The following is a 10,706-nucleotide window of genomic DNA, read 5'->3' on the forward strand; positions in this document are numbered from 1 at the left end:
CCATTTGTCTTCTTTTCAATTTTATTTGTATATTCCCTTAAGATGTTTAGTTGGGTTTCATGACTTCTTTTCTTTTTCTATTGCTTAACGTTTCAATTGTATTGCTTCTTCTCCCCCTCCTAAAGACCTATCCCATCTAACAAAGAATATTTTAAAGGGAAAAAAAGTAAAAGAAAAACATCAATAAAACTAATCAACACACTGGTTAAATATGAAAATATATAGAGTTCCACAATTATGTATCCTCCATCTCTGCAAAAGTACAGACAAATATCTTCTCATATCTATTTTTTTAAACCCTTTCCTTCTGTCTTAGAACCAATACTGCATATTAGTTCTAAGGCAGAAGAGTGGTAAGGGCTAGGCAATGAGGGTTAGGTGACTTGCCCAGGGTCCACAGCTAGGAAGTATCTGAGGCCAGATTTGAACACAAGACCTTCTGTCTCTGGGCCTGGCTCTCAATCCACTGAGCCACTCAGTTGCCCCCTCATATCTATTTTTGAGTCCATGCTTTTCTACTTTGTTTTGTGGTGATAATTCTTCCCATTTGTATTATTGCAAATATGGATATTGTCCCAAAACTTGACCTCCCACCTTGGCAAAAGGAAGGAGATGAGAGAATTTTCTCATATACTTTCTTTCAATGCATAATTCCTTATTATTTTGTAGCATTCACTTTTGATTTTTTGTTATTATTTACATTGTTATAGGCATTCTTGACTCTGCTTACTTCATTCTGGATCAGATCACATAGATCTTCTCATGCATTTCTGTATTCATCATTTTCTGAAGCACAATAATATTGCATTGCATTCAGGTGCCACAATCTGTTAGGCAAAATAGATGGGCATCTATTTTGTTTGAAATTCTTTGCTATAACAAAACATTCTGATATAAATATTTGGGAGTATGTAAGGATTTTCTTATCAATAATCTCTGTGAGATCTAAATTGAGTAATATCTCTGGATCAAAGGATATGGACATTTTAGTCATTTTACTTGCATAACTCCAAATTATTTTCCAAAACCCGAGTACTGACTGATTTATAACACTACTATTAATACACCAGTATGCTTATCTTCCTACAACCATTCCAAAGCTGCTTTTCCCCAAGTATTGTCATATTTGCCAATTTGCAGAATGTGAGTAAAAACTGATTTTTAATTTTTCTTATTCTTAAAGATATGGCACATTTTTCATGTGGTTGTTAATAACTTGACAAGTTTCTTTTGAGAATTGTGAGACATATATATGTATATGTATATGTATATGTATATGTATATCCATATAAATTATACCTTGAATGTTCAGTCCTTATTAGAGGAATAACACACCAAAAAAACCCTCATTTGACTGCTTGCCTTCTTATCTCAGGCTCATTATTGAAATTAAACATATCTATATTTCTATATCCACCCATACAGACATACATAGAGCTATCTATACATTTAATATATTTAATTCCTATCTAAGAAATTTGACACAGAATTTTCCCCATTGAAAATGAAGTGATTCTTTTATTATCCGGAATACTTTAATTTTGTTTGTGTCGAAGTTAAAAAATTTCATTTATTGAGTATCAGGAACAGCTAGGTGGTACAGTGGATAGAGTTCTAAGCCTACAATCAGGAAGGCTCATCTTCCTGAGTTCAAAATTTGTCTCAGACATTTAGGTGTGTGACCCCAGGCAAATTCCTTAACCCTATTTGCCTCAGTTTTCTCATCTATAAAATGATTTGGAGAAGGAAATAGCAAACCACTCCAATATCTTTGCTAGGAAAATCCTAAATGGGGTCACAAAGAGTTAACAGAATTAACAAATGACTGAATAGCAAAATAGTATCATTTTTTATATTCATTAGTTATCTTTTGATCTTGTGTTGACTGAGAATACATCTCATGACCTCATGCCCATGAAAAGCACGCATTCAGTTTCTCTTCTAAGTTTTTTAATAGTATGATCTTTAATATTCTGGTCATAATATCAATTTTACATATATTGTGAAATTTAGTATAAGGTTTTGATCAAGATCTAATTTTTCCTAGGCTCTTTCCCCATCAGTTCTTACCAAATAGAAGTTTCTTTCCTAAGTAATTAATGTTTTCTAATTTACTGAATATCAAATTATTGTTTCATTATTTCTGATTCTTTCTTATTTGGTTAGTTACTTTAGGACTCCTGCTTTATAATTTGAGGTCTAAAAGTATGATACCTCCTTTAATTACTACCCTTTTTGGTCATTTTCCTCTGATATTCTAGCTGTTTTGTTTCTGCAAATGAATTTTATTATTATTGTATTCAATTCTATAAATTATCTCCTTCATAAATTGCTTGAGATAACAGAACTCTAAGTGAATTTTGATAATATTGTAATTTATAATTAGTATGGCACAGTTTATCTATGAACACCAAATACTTCTTCAACTATTTAAAGCTATTTCTAATTTATTTAAGAAGTACTTTGTAATTTAATCTACATAAGTATTAGGTGTGCTTTGATAGATTAACTTGGAAAATGTCTCTAGTTATTTAAAATTAGAGTTTCCCCCTTAATACTTATCCACAGACTCTTAGATCTTATTGTTATTATCAGTATCTGTATACTGATAAATGATATTATTTTTGTAGATGTCAACTTGGTTAAAACTATTGTCATATTTAGTATCTTTGCTCATTCCTTTGACTTTTCTAAGTGAATGATAATATAATTAGTAAATATGGATAATTTTCATTTCCTCTTTACCTTTCTTTACATTTTTATTTCTTTTTTTTTGTCTTTTGGTATTTCTAATATTTTCAAGTACTATATCAGATAATAGTGAGGAGACTAAACATTCTTGCTTGACTCTTGGATTTACTGGAAAAGTTTATAGTTTATCTCCATTGCAAACAATGCTTATAATGCATACATTGGTTTTAGATAGATTAAAAAAATTATTTACTTAGAAATATCATTTTATGCCTGTACTTCATGGGGCTTTAAGCATAAATAAGAGTTGTACTTTGTCCAGTGCTTTTTCTAGATCTATTGAGATAATTATGCTGGCTGTTTTCCTAATGTTGAACCATCTTTCCATCTTGGTATAAATCCAACTTGACCATAATTAATTATATTTTGATGAATTTCTATAGTCATTTTGAATTGATATTCATTAATAATATCGTTCCATAGGTCTCTGTTTTATGCTTCACTAGTTTAGTTATCAGAACTACATTTATCTGATAAAAGGAGTCTGGGAGAATACTTTCTCAAATATTGAGAATAATTTGTATAGTTTGCTATAAGTTGTTCTTTGGAGGTCTGGTAAGATTCTCATATAAATCTATTAGGACTAGCATTTTTGCCTTTGATATGTTCTTTACAATTAGTTCCTTTTCCTTTTCTGAGAGAAGCTTTTTATGAAAATTTCTTTTATTCCTATCTTTATCTTGTTATTTTATAAGGCAATTTTTGTTATTGGTCAGTCTTTTACTTGTGTCTGACTCTTTGTGATACTAAGGAACATACCAGGTCCATTAGCATTATACTGATCATAATAAATATATATGCAAATGAGAACTTAATTTGAAATTTAAGAAAGTATATGCAAATGAGAACTTAATTTGAAATTTAAGAAAGTAGAATATTTTGGTTAAAGTCTTGTGGTCCAAACATTTGGATTTCTAATAGACATGGTTAAGAGGAGACAGCTTGAACATAAAATCTCAATGAATACTTTTTAATAATTATTTTGCTAATAATGCCTACCTATACATAAATATATCCATATATATTTGGAGTTGACAAAGCATTTTACATTCATTTTTTATAAGATAAGTAGTGCAAGAAGTATGATAGCCATTTTGTAGAAGAGGGCTTAATATACAGCATGAAGGAGCAATTTGCTTAGGATTACAAAGCTTGTAAATAGCAGAACCAGACTTTAAATCCAAATCTTCTGATTCTAAATCCAGTATTCTTTTAATTATATCAGAGAGACTTTATAATGATTTAAAAATATTCTATCATTGTGCATTTGTTTTATCTCATCATCTCTCCCCAGTGATATTTTTACCCTATTCTCAAAGGAATCTTCTCTGATAATAAAAAGTATATGGTTAAGGAAGATAAGTGAATTTCTATATATTTTTCACCAGCAGTCCTATGAAATCACAATTGGTTATCACATTGAGTAAAACTCTGGCATCATTCAGTGTTGTAATGTTTTCCCCCCTTTACATTATGATTATGATTGAATGAAAATGCATGATCCTTTTAAACAATTTTTCCCCATACTTGTGACTTAACTCATATAGGGAATTACCAGTGAAGAAACCACCTCTGCCAATGAATATTAGCAATAAATAAATATTAATCTCCAATCATCTTTCCCTGTAATTTGTAGTCATAGAAAATCACCTGGAGACACAACCAGTATGTACTACAAGAGGAAAATGAACTCAGTTATTCCTGATTCAGAAATTGGTTCTTTAGCTTCTAAACTATACTGTCTCATTAAAAGAGTTTAAAAGTTATTTTTTTCTGCAATAACAAAGCAAAGTTGTATCTTTGCTAGAATTGTCCAAAGGTTAAGTTTCAGTTGACACATAGAATCACAGGATGTTAGTGTTTGAAGAAACCTTAAACATATATATTTTAAAACCCTTACCTTCCACCTTAGAACCAATATGTATTGAGCAGTAAGGGCTAGGAAATGGGGGTTAAGTGACTTGTCCAGGGTCACACAGCTAGAAAGTATCTGAGGTCGCATTTGAACCCAGGACCTTCTGTCTCAGGGTCTGACTCTCAATTCACTGAGCCATCTAGCTGCCTCCTTAAATATATATTTAGAGGTGGAATGCACTATAGAAATCATCTTCTCTAACCTGCTCAGTTTGTAGATGAGGAATCTGAGTCCTTAACAATGGATGTGTCCTATTAAAGTGAATATTCTTTCCAACAAAACATACGGTAATTCATACAGGTTCCCATCCTTTGCAACTATTCTTTCCAAGAAGTTCATTACAGGGGACATACCTGACATGCTGAGGGACTGGTTTGCTTTAGCATGAAATTGTGAGCATACCAGTAGTACATTCAGATCGTCCATCTTTCATAATGTAATCAGAACTTTTTTTTTCACTATCACATTTCTTTCATGAAATTCCTTAATCCTGTTGTTCTTTGTAGTTCTTTATTCATTATGTCACAAAATGCTCATATTCACGAGGTATTTCTCTATTTTTGATTGATGCTCATTAAATTTGACCTAGTGTGCACCATACAATTCATGTAGAATATTGATATTAAAAAGATGGAACTTTGTTTTTGGGAAAAGCTATTAAAGTCTTTAAAGGTGCTTTTTCCTTTTTCTAAAAGTCATCTAGACCATTTTCTTCCTCTTTTCAAATTCTGTCACCAATGTATTATTCATTTGAATTTTCTTTTATATATGCTTCATATATAAACATATATGTCTATATATATGTGTGATTATGTGTATATGCATATATAATATACCTATATGGACAAATTTAAGCTGTCTCGTCTTAACCATGCCACCTTGTTTTGCACATTACCTGATATAAATAATCAGAATATTTGGGATAAGATTATCTCTGTTATTGTGAACTATCAAAAAATTTTATACAACTTATACACATGCATCAGAGGTACCTTGTCAGAAGTTTTAACAAAATGTTTTGATTAATTGAATTAATGTTTAAAAGAATCATCTAGATAAAGCAAAGTGGGATGCTGTGTTTTCTACATCTTTCAGTCAGTTGCTTAATGGCAAAGATGTAATCATCTAAGGAATAATTTGTTGTCTGCTCCCCAATAATGCCCTCATTAAGGATTATCTTAATAATATGGAGATTCTTCATAGGAAAATTTAATATAGATGGGAACATAGGCATATGGGTCATGTACTTATATTCTCTCCATAGAGGAAGGAAGGGAATAAGCATTTATATTAGCACCTACTATATGCTAGTCCTAAACACTTTTATATTTGTAATTTTACATTAAACTTTTATGTCTCACTCAAAATAACCTTCTGTGTAAAATAAGTACTATTGTTATCCTCATTTTTGCAGTTGAGGAAGACAATTAGGTTAATGTTTTTCCCATGGTTAAACAGCTCGTGTTTGAGGTCAGATATGAAGTCAGCTCTTCCTGACTCTAGGTTCAGTGTTGTCATCCCTGTTCCAAAAATAGTTGAAGTTCTAAATGTTTTCTATGTACCAGACACTGTGCTAAGCATTGGAAATACACTGACACAATTAAAAGCAAAAAAGACAGTCCCTTCCCTCTATTAGCATATGCATATAAGAGAGTTGGGAAGCAGAGGGGAGAGGAAAAGATTTATGTGTGGAGGCCAGGCTGTTGGGGAGGAGGTAGAAAAGTCTGGAGAGCCAGAAATTGACCCAGGAGGCAGGACTAAAGAGATCAATGGACATTCTGGGCACTTCGCGGAATAACTGTCTGTTCCAAGCACTCATTAATTATAGGAGAAAGCTTCAAGGGCAGAGACATCTCCAAGGTGAAAAAGCAGAAAAAAGTGAGGAGGCAGAAAAGTAGTGAGTCAGTAACAGAGCTATGAGTAAAGCCTTAGTCTCCTTTTTTGAGTTACTAATAAGGTGTTAGTCTCCTTTTTTGAGTTACTAATAAGGTGTAAACTTCATTTCCACATATTTACTCTTTCCTTTCATCAGAAATGTTGTGAATTGTTAATGTCCTCCTAACTTGTCTTTTCTAAGATAGATGTTCTCTGTGCATGATAGGTTTAATTAGCTTATTTTCTTAATTTTTAATCTGTTTAGTACTATTATTATACTAGTATAGTTTGGGAGAACAGATGTGGCTATTCTACTATTCTTGATGGCAATAAGAATTTGTCAGAGAAATCTATTCAGATCATTTCCATATTTTTCTTTAATGTTCGTTGACATTTTTTCTCCTTATATGACTTGAGTGTTTTTGCTTAGTTTGGATATCTCACCAAATTGTATTTAAATTGGATTTACTTCCACTTGGCTCTGTTTTCTATGTTGATATTGCTTATAGTCTCTAAACATCTTTCTCTGTAAGATTTGACAAATTTATATTGTAAAATAGTATGGTACTTGACTATCAAACCTAAAAAATATCAAGTTCTTATTGACTAATCAAGTTTTTAGGTTTTTTTAGAGATGATATGATCATAGATTTAGAACTGGAAGGGATCTCAGAGTATCTCTCATTTCAACTCCTTTATTTTACAGATGAGAAAGGAAGGCTTTGAGTGAACTTTAAGAAAGTCATTTAAGACTTGTTCGAAGTCACACAGTAAGTAGGTGAGATTTTGAACCCAGGCCTTCTAAACTCCAAGTACAGCAATCTTTGCCTGGTTTACTTCCTTATTATGGTAATTGGTTTACTTTGATTTAACTTCTCTGTGAAATTGCTGTTGTAGACTATGTCTATGTCCATGTCTTTTCTATGTCCATTTTTCAACATCAATAACTTATTAAAATAGGTGAGAATGAAGTTGTTTTCATTGCATGCCAAATATATATTTATTTTTTTTTCATTTTACCTTCATGCTAAGTTTTATATTTTATCTAAGAAATTTGTGGTCTGGTTGTACATGAAAAACTGATATCAGAAATAAGTTATGTCAATCAGAAAATTATTCATTTTATTTAAAAATTTTATGATGGGCTTGCATGCCTAGCATTCCTAATTCTTTTTCTAAAAGGAAGTATGTGTGACACCTTGAGAAGCTTCTGTATATATACCTTCATACAGTTTTCACCATTATCACTTATTCTTACCTTTACATTGAAGTCAATGGATATCAAAATATATGATAATTTACTTTGGAAAATTTTATCAAGATCTTCCAAATTTTCTCTACTTCTTTATCTCCTGTAGATATGGTTGCAAAATCTAAAATTATTTTCATTAAATGTTCTATAAAATTATATTTCTCATTGTCTTTGAATTCATAATTGAACCAGTTTCTTTACTTGTTTCTTTAAGGAGAATTTGCCAGTCATCCCTACATTTAGGAACAATTTATTTTTTCTTGTTTTGTTATAGTGAGAAAATAAAGACTAATATATTTGGTTCTTCTATTAATATATTCCCTCATTGGTCATTGGACGGAATTATCATAATTATAATACCAAGTAAGTTAAAAGTTTACAAAGGATTTTAAATTTTTTTATGATTAGCATCCTTTGACCCACTTTCCATCACTTTGCCACAATTATTGCAAATATGGGAGAAAGTTGCATAAGATCAAGGACCATTTTATATTTTCTTTGTTTTAATGGTCGCCATTGTCTAAAGTTGTTTGGATAATAATAACTTATAAACATACAAAATATTATGTCTAAATTGAATTTGCTTTCAACAAAGAATATGCTAAATGAGTGTTGTTATATTCATATTTTACAAATGGAAAAACTAAGGTCCAGAACTAGAGCACTGGATTTGGATTCATTTGGAAGATAATTTCAAATCTTGCCTCAGACAGTCTGTGCAATGAATCCTGGGCTAGTCACTTAAATTATCTTAGCCTGAGCTTCCTCATTTGTCAAATGGGACAATTTCAAATGAAATAATACATGCAAAGTATTTTGAAAATGTTTAAGTTATATTAAATATTAAGTATATTAAATATATTTAAATGTTAAATATTATATTAAATATCATTGTAATTGGTAGCTGCTATTATTATTATTTTGGTTCAACCCTTTGATTTCATTAGTGTAAGGATTATCCAGTAAGGAAATTCATTCTACTCATATAATAGTGAAGACAACTCTTAGATTTATAGTTTCAACCTGGGGCACTGAGCATCATCTGCCCATGGCCACATAGCATATGAGAGATATAAAACTTCAACCCAGATATTATTGATTCTGAGGCCAGTTTTTTTATCTTCTATGCTACACTGCCTTTTTTATTATTATAACAGAATGATTTGTTAGTCATATAGCCAGAAATCAGTAAAGCTGAAATTTGAACCCTATCTTTTTGGTCAGGACATTTCACTTACTACCTTAGTAATGGCAATAATGCCTCAAGGCATTTGGAATATATTCAGTCATCCTAATAAATAGATAATCAAAATATTTTCCTAATGGTAATCATATCATGCCTATAGATAGAGCTACTTGACAAAATGTCTTGGAATGCTTCATTTGCCAGGCATATAGCTCACTCTAAAGATATCAAAAAAATTAAACAGGATAAATTCTATTTCACTGAATCCAACTACCTGACTTATAGTTCTGATGTTTTTAGTCTTTATGCATTATTTTAATATTTCTTATGTTAATGGATAATGCATGTCCACAGTTCTATTTCACCACTTTGATAGAATCAATGGATGGGTACAATACGACCTCTTCCACCGACTTTACCCTTGTGGGGCTCTTCAGCAACAGAGAAACCTCAGGTCTCCTTTTTGCTATTATTTGTGCTATCTTCTTCACTGCCCTGTTGGCCAATGGGATCATGATTTTCTTGATCTACACAGACCTCCACCTCCACACACCTATGTATTTCCTGCTCAGTCATCTCTCCTTCATTGACACGATGTATATCTCAACCATTGTGCCCAAGATGCTTGTGGACTACATTCTGGGACAGAGGACCATCTCTTTTGTGGGATGCACAGCTCAGCACTTCCTCTACCTCACTTTAGTAGGGGCTGAATTCTTCTTGTTAGGCCTCATGGCTTATGACCGTTACACAGCCATTTGTAACCCTCTGCGTTATCCAATGCTAATGAATCGAAGGGTCTGTCTTATGATCATAGCTGGCTCTTGGTTTGGTGGCTCTTTGGATGGCTTTCTGCTCACTCCCATCACAATGAGCTTTCCTTTTTGTGGTTCCCGAAAGATTAATCATTTCTTCTGTGAAGCACCTGCTGTGCTGAAATTAGCTTGTGCTGATACAGCTCTCTATGAGACTGTGATGTATGTGTGCTGTATACTGATGCTGCTGATTCCCTTTTCTGTGGTAATTGCCTCCTATGCCAGGATTCTCATTACTGTACATCAGATGAGTTCAGTGGAAGGGAGAAAAAAAGCCTTTGCCACTTGTTCTTCACATATGACAGTAGTGACTCTATTCTATGGAGCAGCCATGTACACATATATGTTGCCCCATTCATATCATACCCCAGCCCAGGACAAAATTCTCTCTGTGTTCTATACCATCCTCACTCCCATGCTTAATCCTCTCATCTACAGTCTGAGAAATAAGGATGTGGCTGGAGCCATGAAAAGGGCACTAGGGAAGTGTAAGGGCTCCCATAGGGTGGCAGTTACCTTCTAACTAAAGAGATTCTCATATTTATTTTTTTTTAAAATGCTTACCTTCCATCTTGGAAGCAATACTCTGTATTGATTCCAAGGCAGAAGAGTGTTAAGGGCTAGGCAATGGGGATCAAGTGACTTGCCCAGGGTCACACAGCTGGGAAGTGTCTGAGGTCAAATTTGAACCTAAGACCTCCCATCTCTAGCTCTGGTTCTCAGTCCACTGAGCCACCCAGCTGCCCCCGTCATATTTAATTTTAAACCTAATGTTTAATGATATCCTCGTGGTTGTGACTCAGGATTAGTCCAGAAAGAAAACTTTTTTTACAATATCAGGAAGAATGTGTGTTTCTTTTCCTCCCTCCCTCCCTCCCTCCCTCCCTCCCTCCTTCCTTCCTTCCTTCCTCC

General features: G+C 32.7%; 1 protein-coding gene across 1 annotated transcript; it reads left to right on the forward strand.

Moving 5' to 3' along the window:
• Positions 1-9,360: 9,360 nt before the first annotated feature.
• LOC123245218 (olfactory receptor 2T1-like) lies at positions 9,361-10,317 on the forward strand. Its single transcript, XM_044673983.1, has one exon. The coding sequence runs from the start codon at positions 9,361-9,363 to the stop codon at positions 10,315-10,317; it is 957 nt and encodes a 318-aa protein (XP_044529918.1).
• Positions 10,318-10,706: the final 389 nt, after the last annotated feature.

The sequence above is a fragment of the Gracilinanus agilis genome, chromosome 4 (assembly GCF_016433145.1).
Source record: "Gracilinanus agilis isolate LMUSP501 chromosome 4, AgileGrace, whole genome shotgun sequence".
Taxonomy (NCBI): domain Eukaryota; kingdom Metazoa; phylum Chordata; class Mammalia; order Didelphimorphia; family Didelphidae; genus Gracilinanus; species Gracilinanus agilis.

Bases quoted from the DNA above. Each gene is read 5' to 3' on its own strand.
- LOC123245218 (XM_044673983.1), top strand. From the start codon at position 9,361: ATGGATGGGTACAATACGACCTCTTCCACCGACTTTACCCTTGTGGGG.